A 22250-nucleotide genomic window follows, 5' to 3' on the forward strand; every position below is an offset into this window, starting at 1 on the left:
GTGTGGGGCAGAGCTCCAGAGGGTTCACAAAGGGCGTGAAGCCTGAGTGGAAAGTAATCCTTCCCAGTTTTAAACCGCTGGGATTGGGGTAGGGGGTGGCGGGAGAACTAGTATGAAATCGCCCAACCTTGCCCTACTCAACCAGGTAAGGCTGAGTGATGCCATCATTCCCATGATGCAGATCTGTGCATGAAGATGTAAGAGGGTCTAGAACACAGAAAATCAGAATGCAGCTCCATAAGGCATTCCAAACTCCACAGGTCACAACCATTCTTTCTTCTTGGCTTATGTGAGGGATGGGGGATGTAGCTTATTACAAAGAATGAGTATTTGGTGGCCTCTCATTCTTGGAACCATTCTGCAGGTAAGTGCTTGGTGGGAATCCCCTCGGCCCTACAGTTAAGCCCATATTGAATTAGATTATTTTAGGAAGGTCAATGCATTATGACCTCAAACGCATCATCCTGTAGTTACGAACCATCGCCTGTGCGGCCATCTTTAGTTTCGCTGGAAGCTTTTTAATCTAGATCATTCTCAGCCCTTTACAAGATCTCTAACTTTATAATCCCCACCGTGGCAAGTTGATGCCTTAAAAAAAAAAGGTCACGTTATTGGACATTTTAAATTCACAGTGATAAAATGAACAGGTGAGCTTCATGGACTAGCAAGAGAGCTTGTGTGTCCTTGGGTAAGCCATTTCACATCTCTGGGTCTCAGTTTCTTGCCTCTGTGTGATGGGGATAAGAGTCATCTTGCCCCCACCCAGAGTTAGTATGGAAATAGGTCACATACAAATAATGGTCCTGCCTGGATCATTAAAAAAGCTAAATAAGTCTTAACTGTATCTGACCTGCAGAATACACAGAAGTTTAGAAAGGAAGCGAAACCCTTTTCTTCCCTAGGGGAGCAAATTCAGAAACTCTTTCGTCCTGCACACGGTGGTTTTCTGGGAAAGACGCAGACTACAGCTCTGCCTCCCTCGCAGAGGTCTGAACGCACGTGGAAACGCAGATTGGTAGAGAAGCCGGTGTTGTTAACGGAGACTTTTCCAGCTCCCCAGCTGAGGGCATCCATCCAGCTGGGAAAATCCTTAAAGGGCTGGACTCGTTCATACTTTTCTCCATCTTAAACACTTGGACTTTTTCAGGTTTATAACAAAGCTCACAAAAATGCTAAAGCTTAAAGGAGAATTGCGAACTGCCAAGGGACTGAAAGATGAGGTAAGGCTCCCAGCTCCTACCTATGTGAAGGTGAACCTTTGTGGAAAGGGATCTCTTGCAAGCTCCATGCCTCCAAATTCCAGGTATACCCATCATAAAATACCACGGACAGAGCAAGCCACAGACCATAGATTTAAGGGCTCAGATTTAAGCCTCAGCAGCTCTGGGCCCACATCTAACAACAGAGTAACCTGGACTGTGCTGCCCACTCTCTCTGAGCCTCCTTCGCCTCGCCTTAGAAGTATACATGATGAGCGGGATTTCAGATGCTTGCTAGGTAGCTATCAGGCACTGGGTGTAAAAGCACCTAATAGACATTTTTTTATAGTTGCCAACATCTCTTTTTTATCTAGTAGGATGTCGAAATGGAGTTTTCTGCTTTGTGTGGTTAAAGAGTTGGCCAAATTCTATGTATTAATTCCTTCCTTGTTCCACAAAGGATGGAAAAGGTCCATTGGGGATAAGTGTAGAGATGTCTCACATTGGCATGGGCTCCTGCCAAGAAGTAAGCTGCTCCTAACCCAAACATTTATGCTGCTTTCCTGCTGGGTTACTATTGCCATATGGGACCTGCTGCTAGTTCTCCTGGGAACAAGGGTCTGGTGTGAACTTTCTAGGCTATTTTTTTTTTCGATTTAACGTATGTCTTTGGAACACCTTCAATGTGCCAGGCATTGTTCTAGGAGCTGGAGGTTCGAAAAGCAAATGAAATAGAGATCTCTGTTCTCCTGGAGCCTGCCCTCTATCAGACTAGCCCCTCAGGACATGATGGCCCAAAGTATGAAGGAATGCCTGAAGTGCCAACAAAAAGCAACTCACATTTCACAGGTAGCCAATCTCTGCCATATACCATGTGTATACTAAATTTAGTACCTGCTTGCATGTGTGCCAGCGCCACCGGATTTAACATGTCCATACTATTTGCTATGCGAGCAGAGCTATTTCTAAAATTTCTAAAATTTGAATGACTTTCCATTAATTCCCATCCAAAGTAATACAAAAACTGCAATGTTTTATATAAAATTAAACTTGAGATTCTGGTCAGCAATATCCATATTAGTGTTTGGAATTACTGTTAATAAGTGTAAACTCAATTATCACAAGTAAAATGTAAAAATTCCTGAGGCAACATTAGTTTTTATGGCTTTGATTTCATAAAGTATCATTACATTTATCTATTTATAGGGGCAAGGTGGAGGTCAGAAAACAACTTCTACCTCTTGGGTCTCTGATCTCCCAGTTCCCGAGGTTTGGGGGACCAGTGTCGTAACCTGCTGAGAAATCTCAGCCTCAGCTTTCGGCTTCCTAAAGCACAACGCTCATCATAGATTGGTATAAAAGTGGCTTTCCACTATTTGTAGAAGATTTGTCTTCATCCTTAGAGAATTTGTCACAGGCGATTACCCAAGTCACCATTTGACGCCAAAGCTAGCCTAGAAATTACAACCCCAGTTTTTCAAAGCCAACTTGTTCAAGTCCCCAAACCGCCAGAATGCCACCATTTTGAATCTTAGATACTCTTTTCCCTCAAGTGCTGCTGAGTCATAAGCTGAAGTCTGACACAGCTCGACCTGAGAATAGACATGAATCTGTTTGTCAGGCCTTTAAAACTCAGAGCCACATGCAATCCCCCTCTTAAGACACGTATTTGAGGAGCTCTGCTAATTAACCAGTGGCTTGCTTAACCCATGCAGAACTCACTCTCATTGAATAGCTTATTTTCCAGGCTCATGGAGGCGACTGCAGTATTGGCATTTACTATTTTACCTGTGGATTGGTAGCTCGGCCAACGTCATATGCTTCCAGGCAGAGTAGCCAGGTTGGAATCTTACTTAAGTAAAGCTGGGTATCTGAGTCCCCGGCTTATGGAGATGAAACGTCTCCTAGCAACAGAGGTTTGTTATTTCAGACGTCACTAACAACTTCAGATCCATGATGAGATCAGATGATACCCAAGAATCAGCACTACAGCTCTTGGTCTGTCTCCTACCCCAGTACTGCTGACAGAGCTGTGATTGACGAAATGTCGGAATAAATCCATACCTAATGCATATTGATACTCTAAAGGCATCTGCCTGGAAATTCATTCTACAAAAAGGACCTGGGATTATAAATAGTTCACAGCTAGTGTTTTGTAGAAGATATTATAAATTAGATCTACTAGGACCCCAGGAACACTCGCCTTTCCGGAGTTTCTGAGCACAGCCACTTCGTACAACTAACTGCATCTAAAATGGATGCTGGGGAGCATCTCATTGTTCTTCACGAGCCTTTGCTCCTGCTCTGATACCTCAAGACCTCTATGATTTGCTGTTTAGGAATGAATGAACCGTTACATTTTTATTTTAGCAAATTTCATCTGACATCTAGCAAAACACATTTGCTATTCAACTGGTTTAAGGGACTGCAAAGGAAGGCGATTTCTCCCAAGCCTCTAGTTTTATGAATGAAGACATTTCCTTAGAGACCCCAAGCTGATCCTAAATATCCAAATAACATGACGCTGAAGGCCCGCTCTGAATTCCTGTGGGTAGACAGGAAGGGGGTAACATTAGGCTTTCTACTCAGAGGGTAGTCCAACCTCTAGAGAGTGGATGTTTTCACTAGCATGAGAAAGTGCATTAAACTGTTAACTTGGGGAAGCTCAAGTTGGGTCTCATTGGCTTTGTAGTATGGAGCCCTCGGTGGATGTGGCTCCATTCCAAGCAACCCTAGGACATGGTCCTCACCTGAAGATCAAAATCAGCATCAAGACGAAGGTGCAGAGCGTTCTCAGACCCTCATGTAGGGCAAGCGTGGCATTGGCGCCTAATTCACAGATGATAGAAGTGATTTTGCAGCCAGAGCCAAGGGACCCTGAGCATCCCCTGTGAGTTTCCACACCATCCCTTGCAGCACGACCATGAGAAAGGCCTCCACGGAAACAGGGTGAAGCAGTTGCTCCCTCACTGGGACCGTGCATCTTGTTTTCAAGTTAAAAAAAAAAGTGTCTGCATGCCAATTTTTAAAACCACCTTCTGCACACATTCTCTTAAGAGAAACCCTGGTAATTGTCTTAATGGTAATCACAGGCCTGGGGCAGTTGACATCCAGTGTGATTTTTCTGAAAGTGAGGAGTGAGGGACAGGAGCTAGAAAGGGGGAGGGAGAGGTTTTGAGATAATGAAATCCTTTTAATGACAAAGCCGAGCCGTTAACCTAATTAAACTATAAAGTGATGGGGGGGGGGCTGCAGGTACTAAATGGAAATGGAGAAGTGAGTCAGCTGAGATGGAAGGCTTCTGGGAACACTCTGGATTCCGGGTACCCTGACACTGTGGTTCCAGCTCCCACACTGTCCTCTGGCCCACCTTGGCCTTGCTCAAAGGTCTTCCAAATGGACCAGTCCGCTAAGGCCTGATTTACTGCGTCCATCTCAGGCCTCTAGTTCCCACGAGAGTGTGTGCTGTGTAGTTCATGTATTCCAGAAGCTGCCGCGTCAGTGTGGTAGGGTGGCGGAATCCTGGCTCCATGGGTGATCCGCTGACCCTCCTTCTAACCAGATGTGAGGCTTTGGAAAGGCTGCTCAGATCCATGTCCCATTGCTGTGTCCCCTCCCCTGAATTCCTCTGGAAACAGTTGCTTTAAGGCCACTGGGGTCACCAGAGGGCTGGGAGTGCTTGGTCGCTCACATCCCATGGTTCAGTCCTTGGCCACTGTATCACTGGTGTAGAGTTTGAGAACTCAACTCTCATTCCCACCAATCAAGATCAACTCTGAGATGTAATCATGCCCTGCATTGTCCTATAGGATCGGGCTAACCTCAGCCAAAGGCCTTCTGTGTAAATGTCCCCTTTAAGAGTTTCTTCCCCTTCTCTCTTTGGCTCCCCAGCCCCACCTCCCTAACCAGTTTGCTGGTTCACATGGGAGCTGGGAACCTTTCCTTCCTTCTTCTTCCTTCTTTCCTCTAAAGCATGAAGAAGAGCAATGCAGGCATAGGAAGGAAGCTTTCAGGGGTGCCGAATGCTCCCCGCTAAATTCTTCTCACATTACCCACCACCCACGCTGGAAACCGGCATTGTGAGGGGGTAGAGAGCCCACCCACTTGCCATCGCTTTGTACCCAACCCCCCTCCCCACCCAAGTCGCTTCTCTCTGCACACTTTGTTTTGATCCAAGTCACCACTCTCCATTCTGATCTAGCAACAATTAGCTAACCCTTCTAACTCCTAATCAAAGTCAGGGGATCTTACTGATCAGGCCAGGCCTTTCTCTTTTGCTCCCAATGGTAAGCCTTGTAAAGAAAAGCACTGGGTTAATAGGCGGGGGTGGGGGGCGGGGGGCGGTGGTTAATGAATAAAGAGAAAGTTGAGAGGCTTCAGAATCCCTCATCAGCTCCATCGCTGATTCACTGTGGTCTTGACAAGTTCATTTGACATCTCGATATGTTTATTTCATCAGTGGCAGACCATTAATATTTATAGACAGTTCTCCGGGTGCCTGGAACCATTCTAGGCCCTGACTTCCTCTTGAAAAACAGGGGAATTGTCTGATGCCCCCACAGCAGCGTGGCGAAGATTAATTAATATAAATAAGTAATCGTCTGACTAATGCAGGGCACTCAGACACCTCACCAATGGATCCTGTGTAAATGTTACCCGAGATGAGTAATATCAGCAGAGATGCGGCGAGCAGATTCGCAGCAAATTCAGCTCCCCGTCAACCTGCTAAGTGAAGGAAGCAAGTGTTTCCTCGGTCACTCCTAACTGATGATTTTGTTTTTTCTGGCTGCCTAGGCCGGGGAGAGAGACAGAGAAGTGAACAACCTGAACAGCAAGCTCTTGAGCCTGCAGCTCGACATCAAGAATCTCCATGACGTCTGCAAGAGACAGGGGAAGACCTTGCAAGAGAACCAGCTGTGTGTGGAGGAGGCCCTGATGAACAAGAGCCACGTAAGGCACTGGGCAGCAGCTGCCTGCCTCGCCCCTCCTGACTACCCTAGCTTCTTTTGATGGGAACTAAATTGAGTTCTCCTGTGGGTTACTCAAAGTACTGAATTACCAAGCAGGGAGGGAACTAATCATACCACACGTGGTCTGACATAATTCCTAGCTTTGGGGCTTTTCAACCTAGCTATTTCCAGCATTATCACGATATTGGATATTATCTTTCTCCTTATCTGGATTTAGCTCATCCTGAAAATACTAGATCACAGTGATATAAGTGTGGGTCTCGGGCAAACTTCTGAGTTAGCCATGGCAATGAATGCCACTGTGCCCTCTCTGAAACATCTCTGCGTATCAGCTGACGGGTGTTCTTTTTTGTAAAATATTTATTTATTTATTAAGTATACAGTATTTGTCTGCGTGTATTCCTGCAGGCCAGAAGAGGGCACCAGATCTCATTACAGATGGTTGTGAGCCACCATGTGGTTGCTGGGAATTGAACTCAGGACCTTTGGAAGAGCAGGCAGTGCTCTTAACCTCTGAGCCATCTCTCCAGCCCCTTCTTAATGCCACAACTGTGCCTCACTGCCTGGAAGCCGTTCTTCTGGAGGCTGGAATCCAGTCATTCCATCAGCACGTGCCGGAGAGTCCTCAACCAATAACGGACAGATAGGGAGAAGACTGATCAAATTACCACATCCCTTTCCCCTCAGTCCAAGCTAACTCAAGGCTGGGGCCCTTTGCTCTCCCCCAGAATTCCTCCATCAGACTGAGCCCAGTGGATCAGTCATAGCAAGCTTAGCCTGCTTCTCCCCCTTCCTTGCCTCCATCCCTAACGTGGCTGAGTTTTCTACAACCACCTCCCACACAAGCTACTTGACCCTCAGTGCCTCGTTGTGGGGCCTGACTTCACAGCCCAAGCAGGTCAAGTGGTAACCCATACCCTATTCAAATGTGAAAAGGCAGACCTTACTACGCCTTGCCAGTCTTTCTCAAAACTGACTCTTTTTTTTTTTTTTTTTTAATTTTTCGAGACAGGGTTTCTCCGTAGCTTTTGGTTCCTGTCCTGGAACTAGCTCTTGTAGACCAGGTTGGCCTCGAACTCCCAGAGATCCGCCTGCCTCTGCCTCCTGAGTGCTGGGATTAAAGGAGTGTGCCACCACCGCCCAGCTTCAAAACTGACTTTGAATTAACCTTAACCTCTAGGTCTAGACAGTGCACCAACTAAGCAATTTCCCTTCAACTTGAGGCTCTCTTTCTCTTAGCAAACTCGAAACCTGAAGCATTTAAGCCAGTCTCTAAATGCATTGACACAAATCTGGGGAGCAGATGGGATGATTTCTGAGAATTCCGTACTATGGCCCCTTTCTTTCTGATTGTAAACTAAGTTCCATGTAAACATAGTTACTGCTGCTCAGACCCTCGCGGAATCCCTGGGTTAGACCCCCAGCTGCTGTGTAGGTAGCCACACATTGCTGGCCTCTCCTCATTGCATCTGTTACCACGCTCCCAGGATGTTCCACTTCACGAAATAAACCACACATTGTTCCCTGAAGCTGCCTGCATCCGCTACCAGCCAAGCAATTCCACCTCCTCTTACTGACCTTACTCAGGAAAATCACCAAAAAAGTTTAAAAGAAAATCAGCTGGTTTTCCTAAATCAATCTCAGGAAGACGATCATAATTTATTTCTTTCTAAATATGAACATTGTAGGATATTTCCACTCACAGCTACCATGAGTTTACTTATCGCCCCAGTCGGAGGAAGCCATGGGCTTATAAATGCGTCTGGCAGCTTAGAAGGAGAAAGGCATTAAATCGCATTTTATTATTCTAATTGCCCAGAAGAAGGTCTAACAGCTTGAGACAAGCTTTAAAACAAAGCTCTTTTTCCCTAGCACTTAGTGCAAAATCTAAATTGCACGCTATGCGTACAAACACACAATTACATGGAGACCTACACCTATCTCCTCGGAGCCCCTCCAAGACCTGCTTTCCGTGTTGACAAAGGAGAAACACCAGGCTTTCTGGAATTTTGACTAATACTGATGAGGAGCTGGGCAAATAGGCAGGAGGTCCTGATTCAGGACCATATTTAGGGGAGAAAAGTAAACTATTATATCAGATGTTATGTGTAACAAAGGAAAGAGAAGGAGGAAGAGATGGGTAATGGAAGAGAAAGTGTATGGCCCTATAAACCAAAGAACACAGACTCCAAACCCCAGGAGCAGAGCGGAGCTTGTGGCAAATAGAATGAGGTTCTGGGACTGGAGAGAGGACTCAGCCATCAGAAGCAGATTGCTCTTGCAGAAAACCAGAGTTGATTCCCAGCACTGGGCAGCTCACAACCTCCTGTAATTCCAGCTCTAGGTGCCTGGCGCCCTCTTCTGACCTCCATGTGTACTGCATTCACCGGTACAAACGCACACTCAGACACACAAACACACACCATTTAAAATAAAATCTTTTAGAGTCAAGACAGAGTAAAAGCCCATGTAACAGCCCTAACTGTCCTGGAACTAGCTCTTGTAAGCCAGGCTGGCCTCGAACTCACAGAGATTCTCCTGCCTCTGCCTCCTGAGTGCTGGGATTAAAGGCGTGCGCCACCACCTGCTGGCATAAAATCTTTTTTATTTTAAGATAGGGAATTATTTTAAAGTAGGATACCCAAGACAGAGAACTGATGGGCACTTCACCTTTGGGTACCAGCCTGCACTTGCCTGCCCCTGAGACTGAATTAGGTCCTTCAGTTTATACCGTGTCCCCCGGCTCACTCTACTCAGAGTGACTCAAGGTGAAAGAAGGAAAAAAACAGCTAAGATATTAAAATAACATGGTGGTCCAAGATTGCATGCTGTGTTACACACCTGAAATCCCAGAACTAGGGAACAAGAGGCAGGGGGATTACCAACCTAAATCCATCCTGGCCCATGAAGCAAAATCTAGGCTAGCCTGAGTTATATGGAAGACACAGCTCTAAAATGAGTCAGAAGCTTGAGAAATGGGTCTGTAGGTAAAAGTGCCTGATACACAAACATGAAGACTTGGGTTCAAATCCTACAAACTCATAAAAAGTACTCAAATAAAACATGGGAGCAATGTATGCCTGTAGCCTCAGCACGGGAGAGGTGGAGGCAGAACAGCCCCCGGGCCTTGCTAGCCAACCAGTCAAATTAAGGAGGAAAGCTACACATTAGTGAAAGACTGTTTCTCCAAAAATAAGATGGACAGCAAGTGAGGAAGATGTCTGACATCAGCTTCTAGCCTCCACACAAATGCAGGCGTACTCAGAAACACACACACACACACAAGCTGAAACCAAATAAATATCAGAAAAAGGAGAGCCTTTTTAGCAATTTGCCCAGGTTTTACTCACTGGTGGGGGTTTGGGGAGCATACCCAGGGACCAGAACTCATATCATTGAACTAATCTTGGAGACAGATGGAGGGCACCATTTTTAGTATAAATAGATATAAAGAAAATATTATTCTTTCAAGTGAAGGCAATTAGTTGACGATCTGAAGATTAGTAGAAGCCTGGTGAGCATTATCACACTATCATTTTCAACCACTGCTAATGGAAGCAATTTTAATGAATTTGCTAAATACAGTGGGAGGTTCTGAATTGGATGAGAGAACAGAAAATAAAAATTAATAGAAAATATACAAAATTCAAAAACTGTATCTAGTTTCATCCCTAATCATCTAACCAGAGTTAGTTTCTTGGTCGAGTTGCATAAGAAGGTAACATTGGGACAATACAATGGAGGATGCATGAGAAATTTGTCCTACTTTTGGCATTTGTCTAGGAATAGAGAAAGAATCATTCCAAAATAGCTTTTTTAAAAATGGGCCCCTATGTAAGCAGAGGTCCAGTGAGAAAACTGTCTAAACCACAAACATTCATTTTAATAAAATGCCTGTCACTGAATGTGCAGCTCTGTGCTCAACAAAAGTGCCCATAATTTATAGATTACATAGGCAGTGACGTGCAAGCCTCTCTAGCGATAAAGAAGGTTAACGTGGGGGTCCGAGGAAGTATCTCACACCACACCTCCAAGACGGGAAAGGAAGCTCATGGCAATGACTGGGGGAAAGACAGCGGAATCCTAAGTTCTTAAATGAATAAAGAAAACTATCAGGGGCACAGTTATCAGAACAGTGCCAACCCGTGATGGCAGAACGCGCAAGCCTGAAGAAGGAAGAAATGGTTAAAGTATTTTTGAAAAGCCAGCTTTAGGCAAATCAGCAGGGCCTGATGACATTCTTCTAGGAGTGCTTAAGGAATTGGCAGGTGTTATTACATAGCTGCCAGTGATTATTTTTGAGAACGCAAGAGGATCAAGCAGTCCCTGTAGACTGAAAAAGGGTAAATGAAGTGCTCATCCTCTTAAAAAGGGAGAGAGGACAATCCTGGTAATTATAGACTTGTCAGCCTCACTTCAGTACCAGGGAAAATACAGAACTTAACATCAATCAATTAGCATCGGCTTCAAAGGCACAAAGTATTGGGTGGGAACCAATGTGACTTTTCGAAAAAAACGAATCATGCCAGGCCAATTAATTTCCTTCCGCGCTCAAGTGGCCTCATAGGCAAGGAAGGAGCAATAGTTACCGTCTCTTTGACTTTCACTTCCAGTGGGGCTGAAAGGTTGGTGAAATATGGGAACAGCTTCCTATGGGCAACCAGACATCTCCAGCTTTTCATGTGGCTAAGACCAGGGCAGAAATCTAGCAGAGAAATCGGGTAGACCAGATGGTTTCCAGAGTCACATCCAACCCTGGACAGTTACCTAGGGAGCTGGGATTACTTCTTTAAAGGCGCTTCCAACTTGCTTGGGTTTTTTCTTTTCTTTCCAGATTCCAAATTAAAACTCAAGGAAGAATATAATGTCTATATATTCGTTAGGAAAAAAAAACTTTTGAAAAGAAGACGGGGACTGGGGAGGTGGCATCATGGGTAAGGAGATTTCGGTGCAAGCGTGAGGATCTGGATGAAGCTCCCCAGCAGCTGTGTTAGTGCTGGCTGTGGTGGCGCACATCTGTCAATCTAGGGCTAGAGCTTAGGAGGAAATGGCAAATTCCTGGAGCAGCTCAGAGCTGGCCTAGTCGAACTGGCAAGCTCCGGATTCAGTAAGAGACCCTGTCTCAAAATATTAAGGTGAAAAGTAATTGAAGAAAAAGACACCTGATTTCAACCTCTGGTCCCACATGTATTCACACACACACACACACACACACACACGATAGAAAGTGTAACGGTGACTGTCCGAATCTGTCCTTTGTCACGCGTATAAGTAAACTGTGAATTTAACCTATCATTTGTTTTAACCCATTATTCAATTTAACCTATTATTATTGCTTCATATTTATCAAGAGTTAAGAAAACAAACTTTTAAATATATAAGGACAAATAAGCAGAAATTTAATAGGTCTGAACTAATTTTAGACATTTCTCCTCATCTATAAAATTTGGTGTCTCCAAACCCATAGGCACCTCTAATATGCAAATGTCTAAAATTCCCATCCCATAAAATTCCAGCTTCTCTGTGGGCTTGGTTCTTGGGTCTTCCTAACCGGTGGCATTAGTCCAGGTGCTGTATTTGTTACATACGGCAAGAGTTCAAAACACCCCACCATCTGGCTGTTCTATCGTGTTCCCTCCAACTAACGTCAAATCCAGGATTCCGCATGAGCTGTGAGGAAGAGAAACGACTCGCAGTTCATTAGTATGGCTGCCAGGATGGAGGGATTCGTGCGCAGCACTCAGGAAACGACATCTTATACCCACAGGAAGCCTCAAAGCCAGTGAGCAAGTCTGAACTCTCTGGCATCCCCAGGTGCTAGGAGGAAAAGACAATTTGCTGCTTTCAAACGACGAGGGCTTTTCTCGTCCTTTTGGACAATGGAGAGAAGAGTGGAGACATGAGGGAGAGGCAAGGAAGGAATACACCCAAGGAGACGGCGGTAGAGTTTCCAGCGAAGCCTCCGCATCCAGCAGCAGAGGGGCAGATCTAAAGTTCTACTAGATCCTAGGTCTTAACCTTCAGCAATCAACTTGCCTGAAAAAAAAAAAAAGTCAAGAGAAAAAATGACTTGAGCTCATATGATCAGGGACTTGGGGTATTCTCTTCATTGAAGCGAGTCCCTCAGAATCAGCTCTAACTCAAAATGTTCATGCCACACTTAAGCTCTGCCCACATTATTTAACTGCAAGAAGTTTTTTTTCCACTATAGCTCCCAATAGCCCCTCTATCTGTATAGAAAAAAGGATTTGAGCTCTTGGATCCTTCCCTGTAGAGACATTTGTGTGCCTGCGTGGGGTATATGTAGATGGAGAGACAGACAGAGAGACAGAAAGAGAAGAGAGTGTGTGTGTCACACACATCCACACGCATGCCCAACTCCCTCTTCTCCAAACCTCATTAGCAAGTGAGTTGTGAGAACGGCAGCATTAGCTTGGGGAGACTAAACGCACCTAGCAGGATTTTATATAAACACAGACAATCACAACTACATTCTGTAAATACAGATTTCGTCCCCTTCCTAGGGGCAGCATTCATAAGTTACTGGATCCAAATACTAAACTTGTCTTTGCTGAATATTTCTTTTGCTTGGTGACAACCATGGTTCATTTCTTGTCCATCTTCTGAATTCCAAGGCATGGGAAGCGAGGTCAGTTTCAAAGAGGGCTGGGAAAAAGGAATACCGATTGGGCTGACACCATCAGGATTTGTCTTTGTGGTCCTGAGCTGGGCTGTCAGTATCTCATCCTTGCCACCACCACCCTTCTCACCTACGGTTTCTTACCCTAGGATCTCAACTAAACTTCATTAAAATCCCATCTCTCCAGTGACTCCAGTCACTCTTGTCTGGACGGCCATGATTCCCCCACAGCCTAACATCTAACTCAGTGGTGAATTCTGAAGGCTCTATTTTCAAAATAGATCTAGGATCCAACCTACGACATTGCTCCAGACCACTCTCTCCTTGCCAGATTCTTCCATAGTCACCTCCTGTGCACTTTCTCTGCTCCTGGTTTGGCTTTCTTACAGCTGACTTTCGGTAGACTGTGCCGTGTGTCCTTGGTAAACGCTATGAAAGATATGTATGTATGTGTGTGTAGAATGCACATGTGCAGATATCTGTGCTTATAGAGGCCACACGAGATGCCTTCCACTATCCCACTTTCTCTCTTGAGACGGGGTCTCTCACTGAATCCAAAGATCACCGATTGGCTGGCTAACAAGCTTGGGCAGTCTGTCTATCCACCTGTCTCTACTCTCTCCCCACATAACCAGTGCTATTGCTACAGCCTCCAAAGACAATGCTTGGCTTTTACATGGCTTCTGGGGATTTGACCTCCGGCCTTGATGCTTGTATAGCAAGTGCTTTACTAACGGAGCCATGCCCACAGCCCGCTCTCATAATTTTACAAATAGAGCACAATTAAGAAATTGCATACTTATCAATGGCAGGATTTTTATCATTTATAAATTATTAAACTTCAACGAAACTATCGAAACATAATTTGTAATGCCTTGAGTCCAAGAGACTGAAAAACAATATAGCCATCGTTGCTCTTAGTAGTCTCCCAGAACCTGAAGGTAAAACTCTGATTGCTGAGCACATCACGGTGGTGATAGGGGAAGTTAGTGAGGGTTGTCACCTCTTCTCCCTCCTTTGAGTCAGTCTTCCTCCCTACAAAGTCCCAGACAGACCTGGAAATCATGATGGAGACCAGGACAGGCTGGAATGACACCGAAGAAATGTAGCCCATTGCCCTGTGACGCTAGACTTGGACCAGGACTGAATTGTCAACCGAGGCTGCCCGATCTGCATGGCAGAAGGTGAATGGAAACTAGTGCACAGTGGCTCATGGTAAGGCCCCAAATACCAACTGAACTGGCCTGACCTGCCCCCCTTCACACGGCACAGAAATTCACACGGCGCAAGCTACACAGAAAGAAACATACCTGAGCCTAGGAAGGCAGCACACCGTTGCTCTAGGCTAGGCTGCAAGTAATACTCTCTGTCCTCCCTTGCCCTAGGCTAGGCTGCAAGTAATACTCTCTGTCCTCCCTTGCCCATCAGCCCTCATCCAGTGTCCTCCATAAGCAAAGACATCTTTAAGATCCTAGTGCTGAGCACACCACACACTCTGAACACAGGACTTGGAGAAACTGAGCTGGAACTGATCCGGAAGCCTTCTGAAGGCTGACTGGCACAGCGTTGGAAGGTGCTGTGTGAGGTGCCCGGGAAAAAAAGCAATCCGTGGTCCTACAAAGCTGGAAAATCGACAAACTACAGCAATCACCAGCCCAGTGAGGTAGCTTCAGGGGAGCAAGAGTGCCACTTCCGTCTTGTGGGTAGCCCGCAGCTGCCTATAGTGGAACTTAAGGCTCACTCTATAGGAGGGAATTTCATGTCTCCTCCCACAAACTTAGCTCTGTTACCTGGGTACTCTTAATACTTAAGTCACTTCAGGAACCATTGACCAAAACTTTACTTCCTCCCAGCCCAAGCTTGTCTTCTTTCCACGTGCATGAAACAAGTAAGCACAGTGTTAACCATATCTCTATAGATCCTTTATATGAATGATTACTTTTCTTCTGGCCTACATGAATAATAATAGCTCTGGATTGGGGACACAGGGCAGTGAGATGGCTCAGTGGATAAAGGGACTTGCCACCATTCTTGATGGCCCGAGTTGGTGGAAGGAGAAAACCAATTCCCAAAAATTGCCCTCTGACCTCCGCTTGTCCACCACGGTAGGTTGCATACCCACCCAACCATACAAATGAATAAATAAATGTCATTTTAACTTTTTTCCAAGAAGGGTCATTTCTTCTTTTGATTCCTTCTCGCAGAACAGGAATATGAAGTGATACAGTGCTTGAGGCATGTAAAGAAATGTTTAGACATTTCTCTGTGGATGAAAGCATCAGAGGGTGGAGAGCTGGGTGTGAACGGTTGAACAAACACAAAAAGGCCGCTCTATGACCTCTGACCCTGTTCTCTACATCCTGCCCATGCTGTAGAACAAGAAGCAAGCCCAGACGCTAGTCTTCAAGGAGACCCTCGTGGACTTCGGGGCCAATAAGCAGTGTCACCTGAGGCAGCTGCAGCAGCTGAAGAAGAAGCTGCTGACCCTGCAGCAGGAGCTGGAGTTCCGCACCCAGGAGCTGCAGACCTCCTATTGCTCGCTGCTGCAGTACCAGTCTATCCTGGAGAAGCAGACCTCCGACCTGGTTCTTCTTCACCATCACTGCAAGCTCAAGGAAGATGAGGTATCTCGAGATTGACCTCTGGCCTGTCCCAGGTGCCCGTGCACCTCCAGCACTCCCTCCCCAACGGCAGGCAAGCACCACATTTCAAAGGGAGGGCCTTGCACCACCTGGAGCAGACCTAAGAGCCCCCCTCCCTAGTGCATGACCCACCTGAAGGTTAGCAGAGGGAAACTCAATGAACTGGCAGGACTAGGTTGAGAGAGCCGGTATTAATGTGTGCGGAGGGTGGGGCTCCTGCACACACACACGCACGTGTGGTGTATCTATGCGTGAGAGGCCATCTCCTCCATATTGTTAGGGTTGTTAAAGTACAAAAGACTCCAGATCTCTCAGAGTTAAAAAAGAAAAGAAAAAGTAAAAGATCCATTAAGTTGAGTGTTTTTAGGAAAGTTGGCTTTGGGAGCTGTATAAATCCCTGGCACCGCACAAATGGTAAGATGTCCAGCCCCGGTTTGGAGTGGGTCACTAAGGGCCATATTGTTCTTCAGGCTAGAGTTGTAGAGCTACAGACTTAGCGTAAGTGCATTTTCCACATTCACTTATATTGGTGCTCCAGAGCAATATTTTTTTAAAGCAACGACCATCATCCCAGTGAAATTTCAAGTACATTCCAAAGACCCACAGGACTTGGCTCGGCTTGGCAGTAGGGGCGTAGGCAGTCTTAGCACTGTGGCTCTGAAGTAATGGGGCAGGCAGACTCACAGGCGTGCCTGCCCCTGACAGTTTCTTTTTCAGACTTAACGAAAATTCCAAGGAGTATTTTAGACAGTGTTTTTCCTTAAAGACTAACTCCAGGGGCTTGAAAGAGGGCTGTATAGAGAGCACAGAAAATTCTTTAAAGGGCATAGTATGGCTTAGAAAGAGTTTGTGAAAATGGATGGGAGAGGAAGAAAGAAAGGTTATCCCGCAAAATGTCATTTGGGGGAAGTCTGCGAGCTTCAACTGTGGTTTAACAAAGCTCTAAGTGTTCCAACTGGCTGTTCACTGCACCCTACACCAGAGCCCAACCTGGATAAAGCACCCCCGAATTAGCTGGGATGCTACTTAGCAGCAAGGACCAGAAAGAGCTGTTAGCGACAGTCAGAGGCAGGTGGCCTGTTGCTGTTATGACAACTGCATGTGTCATCAGGATCCTAAAGTCTGACTTTTAGCTTTATCCTTCCATCTACTTAAGATGTCCATTCCCTGGGTCCCCTGAAGTGACTGCCAGAACTCCGGCAATCACATTGCTATTCCAAATAACCCAGGCGAAAGGGAAGATGGGAAGAAAGTACGTTTTCCTTTTAAGGACACTTGCCAGAAGTTACAGAGAGAGAGAGAGAGAGAGAGAGAGAGAGAGAGAAGAGAGAGGAGAGAGAGAGAGAGAGACTAATGCTAGTTCCTAGGAAGCCAAGAAATGTGGTGTTTGGGAGACATATTGCTGCCCCCAGTCAAAATCAAATTAACATTTAGCTATTAAGGAGGAGACTAGGGACAGCATTTGGCAAGCAGAGGTCAGAGACCGCAATCTGGAAAAACTAAATGTTTTCTAAACATTCTGTTTACCTCCCTTGACGTCTTTAACACAGAAGCATCGCACCCTGTCTAAGGCTGTGTTCTACCAGCAGCAGACCCTGAGATGAGTCTATGAGCACCGTCATGTACTGAATCCAGGAAGTGATTCCCAGAAGCATGGGGAGGTTTGGTCAAATGAAGTCTATGACTTGCTCTAGGCAACCAGGGTTCAACCCCTGGGGAGCTCTGGAAGATATTGTGGAACAGTCCTCAGAGTGGACCCCCAACCCACACCACTGGCATTCACTCCTGGGGGTATTCACTCATCAGCAGGTCTCACCTAACTTTCCTCTGGCTGAAGGAGCAAGCAGCCAAAAGTGCTTGGCGCTGGAAAGGGCTGTGTGCAAAGAAATAGCCAGCGCTCAGAATTCGCTGTCTTCAGGGGTCCTCAAACCAATTTACATGGCTACCAACAGAGCTGGCCCCATACACATACTACATATAGACACATGTGTATGTGCAAGCACAACATATATATGTTTAAAAATAGGAAATGCTACGGGAATGTGAGTAGAGCCAGCCCTTTCTGCTGTAACACATGAACATCAAACGCCCCTCTCTCCTCTCTCCCTAACAGACACCGTCAACTAAATAATCCTTTCCTAAGAGGGATCTCGGGTGAGGCAATTAGTTTAACCAGCTTAATTAATGGGCCAGTTTCTGTCAAGAGTTGGACAGTTTGAAACATATGAAGCCTTCCATGGCGAACCTCCTGCAGACTCCTCGAAACACACACAACTCGACATGCAACTCAGCACACTCAGTTGTAGACAGTAACTTGCTAATTTCAAATCGGGTCTCCTTAAGATTGTGGGAGAGGTGAGGCTGTGTCTCCCATGTGGAGAGCTTGTCCTCACTCAGTGGGACGCTCGCGAGAATCCTAGAGATACCTATCAGATGACAGATTAGAAAAGTCATCCACATAAGGACCATGCAGATCTCAGAGGAACTTCGGATCATGGCCCCTCACTGTCTCTTGGGAACTTGCCGACACGAAACCGTGAGCATGTGGGACTCTATTCTTTCCTAATTAGATCCCTAGAGAGAGCCCAGCCACGGAAGGACATGGGCATTCCAAGTCCTTTCAGGAAAAAAGGGAATGGCTCAAACTTATTCCTGTTAATCAGCAGGTGTTTATTCCATCGCTACCAAATGTCAGAGAGAAGAGAAGACACAATTGCTGCCTTTAAGAGCTTAGTTCTGCCGGGCGTTGGTGGCGCACGCCTTTAATCCCAGCACTTGGGAGGCAGAGTCAGGCGGATCTCTGTGAGTTCGAGACCAGCCTGGTCTACAAGAGTTAGTGCCAGGACAGGCTCCAAAGCTGCAGAGAAACCCTGTCTTGAAAAACAAAAAACAAACAAACAAAAAAAAAGAGCTTAGTTCTAAGCAGATGAGCCTATTTAGTGCTCCAGTCGCTAACAACCTGATACTAAATGATGGGGCACTTAGACCTGTGTTGTACTTACACTGTTCACTGCGGCTTCTAGTCTAGAGGCGCTTACTATGGATCTCACGGTCCTAGCCTTCCCTTCCTGGTTGGCCTCTTGCATGGGTTCAGCGCGGTTCCCCTCCCACACTTACAGGTCATTCTCTATGAGGAGGAAATGGGGAACCATAATAAGAACACTGGGGAGAAGCTCCATCTGGCGCAAGAGCAGCTCGCCTTGGCGGGGGACAAGATTATCTCCCTAGAACGGAGCCTAAACCTCTACAGGGACAAGTACCAGACCTCCCTGAGCAACATCGAGCTGCTGGAATGTCAAGTGAAGATGCTGGAGGGAGAACTCAGCGGAATCATCGGCCAGGTAGGGACCAAACGCCTTAGCCGGCAGCTGCAGCCCATCCAGACACATTTCCCTTTAATCCCAGCACTTGGGAGGCAGAGGAGACCTCTCTGTGAGTTTGAAGACAGCCTGGTCTACAGAGTGAGTTCCAGGACAGTCAGGACTACATAGAGAGGCTCTGTCTCAAAAAGAGATGGGGGTGGTTAACTACCATGAGTTCTGTCTCATTGGACTGAGTTGCCTCTCAGAGCGTCTTTGTTCCTCGCGTTAAACAAAGTTTTCCTAAATGATCTAGATGCCCCTCAACCAAGAAATGGATAAAGAAAATGTGGTACATTTACACAATGGAGTATTACTCAGCTGTTAAAAGCAAAGACACTAGGAAATTTGAAGGCAAATGGATGGAACTAGAAAAAAAATCATCTTGAGTGAGGTAACCCAGACCAAGAAAGACAAATATGGTATGTGCTCACTCACTAGTGGAGATTAGTTGTAAAATAAAGGATGGCCATGCTGTAATCCACAGATCCAGAGAGACTAGGTAACAAGGAAGGTTCGTGGGGAGACACCCAGACCTCCCTGGGAAGGGGAAACAGAGAGATTTTGTGAGTGACTGAAGCGGGTAGGACAGAGGGGGGAGAGTGCTAAGGAGGACTGCTGGGGGGCATTTCTGGGTTGGGTGGAAGCCTGGTGCAGGGAAATCTCCCAGAAGTTTATGGGCCGTACCCCAGTTTAGACTCCTAACAATAGTGGATAAGTAGCCTGCACTGGCCGCCTCCTGTGACCAGATTGGTGCCTGGCCCAACTTGTCATCAGAGAGGCAGATGCAGAGACCCACAGCCAAACAGGCAGAGTTCGGAAATCTTGCAGATGAGGAGGAGGAGGAGGAGAAAAGAGTGTAGGAGCCAGAGGGGTCAAGGACTTCACAGGAAGGCTCATATAACTAACCTGGCCTCATGGGGGCTCACAGAGACTGAACAGGCAACCAGGGAGCTGCATGGGACTGACCTAGGCACTCTGCATGTATGTTACAGTTGTATAGCTTGGTCCTCTTATGGGACTCCTGATAGTGGGAAGAGGGACTGTCGCCAACTCTTTTACTGACTTTTGGGACCCTACTCCTCATACTGGGTTGCCTTGCCCAGCCTTAATACACGGGGAGGTGCTTAGTCTTACTGCAACTTGTTATGCCATGTTTTATTGATATTCATGGGAAACCTGTCCCTTCCTGGATGGAGACAGAAGAGGAAGGGATTGGGGGATTAGAGTGAGGGGGTGGACTGGAGAGGAGAATGTGGAGGGAAGCTGTGGCTAGGATGTAAAATAAATAGATGAATAAAAAAAATTAAAAATCAAAAATTGAAAAAAAGTGTTCCTAGATCTCATCATTAAACACAAGGTTGTTCTCAGTTTCTCATTAATAACTTTTTCTCAAGTTGAAGATATAACTGTTTATATCCTTGCCAGACTTGATGGCACATGCTTATAATCCCAACACTTGAGAGGCTGAGGCAGAGGGATTGCAAATTCAAGGTCAACCAGGGATACAGGGAAAATTCAAATCAGCATGGGCTGGAACTGTCCCTTAATGAAATAGGTAATATTTTCTCATATTAATAAATTTCCATATATTAATAATCCTTGTGTTCCTGAAATAAACTCTACTCGATTATAATGCCACTTTAAAAACTGTTTTATTATTAAATTTAAAGAAGCAAGGTTAATTTGACAGTTTAAATTTCTGTCTGTCTATCTATCTATCTTTATTTTTTCCTGGGAGTCACCCAGGACTTCGCACAGACTAGGCAAGAGCCCTACACCTGACTAGACCCCAGCCCCGTGTTCTCACCTCATACTGACATCTGACTTATGCATCCTAAGATGAGGGAGGAAACTCTCCAGGTTTTTTTTAAAGCTTTGGAGCAGTTCGTATCACATAGGGAAATATCTTTTCTCTGAGATGACAAACGGCTCCAATGTTTGCACATCCTTGCCGAGCCTCGCACCTCACCTGGTCCCCATCCTCATACTTCCCTTTGTGATCCAATAATTTCTTCTTAATGCATTCAAAAACGGTCACCAGTGGCAAGCTTTCTCAATATTTTCATGTCTATCCAAGGATCTTTTGGACATAATCCTGAATGCTAGTCAGCTGGATGTACAAACTAACAAATCGTCTTCCCCGGGGCCTCTGAAGGCCTTGCTGTGTTGCTTTGTACTGCTCAGTACCAAAGTCTGTGATCTCAATCTCTGTCTTATGTCTCATAGGTCATAGGTCATCTCTTTTCCCTGACTCAGGGTGGTGGGGACAGGCTGAAGATGTTTTAGTTTAGTCTTTATCACACCTCTCAATGCTTAATGTACTCTTCATCCGGAGAGCTATATTCAGGGAGTTATTCTTTTATGACTTTTAAATCAATTTCCATTTTTATCCTATAGAATTAAGATGATATTAGAACCTGTAGGTATTTTCTTGCTGTGTCCTTTTTCTATTATGTTTCCCAATCTTTTGCCTCCTGTGTGCTAAATTATTTACATAAGCATCATCTGTGACCAATTCTGGGTTGCTGACTGACCTTTCTCCAGCAACTTTCACGTTCAATGAACGTGAACTATTTCTAAAATTAGCTTGCTTCAGGAGTTAGGGATTAGGGAGAACAGTCTATTGGGGCCGAGATCCACTATCCACCCTGGAACTCCGAGCTAGTTTAACTATGTGCCTCAGTTCCCTGTAACAAGTCTTTGTCTGTCCATCCAGCCCCCAATAATGACACGGAGACTTCTAATTAATTATGAAAGCTCAGCCTAGAGCTCAGGCTTGTTTTTAACTAGCTCTTATAACTTAAAATAACCCATTTATATTTATCTATGCTATGCCATGTGTCTCATGGCTGTTACCTCTCCTCCTGCATATCCTGCTTTCTCTGCATCTCCTGGCATCTCCACCTTTCTTCTTCCCAGAGTCCTCGCTGTCCCTGGAAGTCCCATCTATACCTCCTGCCTAGCTATTGGCCAGTCAGCTCTTTATTACACCAATCACAGCAAGATATTCGCACAGGGTACAAATACCCCACAACAGTGCCCCCCATTACTACTGCAGACATTACAACTACAGATGGATAGCAAGCCATGCAACTTCAGCTGTCTGCGGAAAACTTTTAGATTTAGTGGTGCTGCGGAGGTGGCTCTGTCAGGAAAGCCCTTGGACTTGAGTTTGATCCCCAGAACCCACGTAAAAACGCTGAGTGTGGTGGTGCATGCTTGCAATCTGAGCATGGGGAACTGGAGAGTAGAAGATCCCTGGGGCTCACTGGCCAGCCAGTCTAGCCTAATTGGTGAGTTCCAGGCCAATGAGACACCCTGTCTCAAAGGAGGGGGAAAGTGTCCCTAAAGATGACTCATGGGTTTTCCCCTGGCGTCCATATATACCGGCATGCACGTTCACACACACTAAAAACATCTTGGCAAAACATATTTCA

The 22250-nt window shown here is 45.8% G+C and overlaps 1 protein-coding gene across 1 annotated transcript in view; it reads left to right on the plus strand.

Moving 5' to 3' along the window:
- The first annotated feature begins 1169 nt into the window (after positions 1–1169).
- Positions 1170–22250, plus strand: part of Pmfbp1 (polyamine modulated factor 1 binding protein 1) — a 41627-nt gene continuing 20546 nt past the window's right edge. Inside the window, exons 1-4 of the mRNA XM_041650327.1 lie at positions 1170–1220; positions 5994–6149; positions 15185–15433; positions 18571–18792. Coding sequence (XP_041506261.1) covers positions 1170–1220; positions 5994–6149; positions 15185–15433; positions 18571–18792 — 678 coding nt within the window. The remainder of the gene's footprint in view (positions 1221–5993; positions 6150–15184; positions 15434–18570; positions 18793–22250) is intronic.

Source organism: Microtus oregoni, unplaced genomic scaffold (genome assembly GCF_018167655.1).
Source record: "Microtus oregoni isolate MIOR12 unplaced genomic scaffold, Mior012 000004F_ref0000308, whole genome shotgun sequence".
Classification (NCBI taxonomy): Eukaryota; Metazoa; Chordata; class Mammalia; order Rodentia; family Cricetidae; genus Microtus; species Microtus oregoni.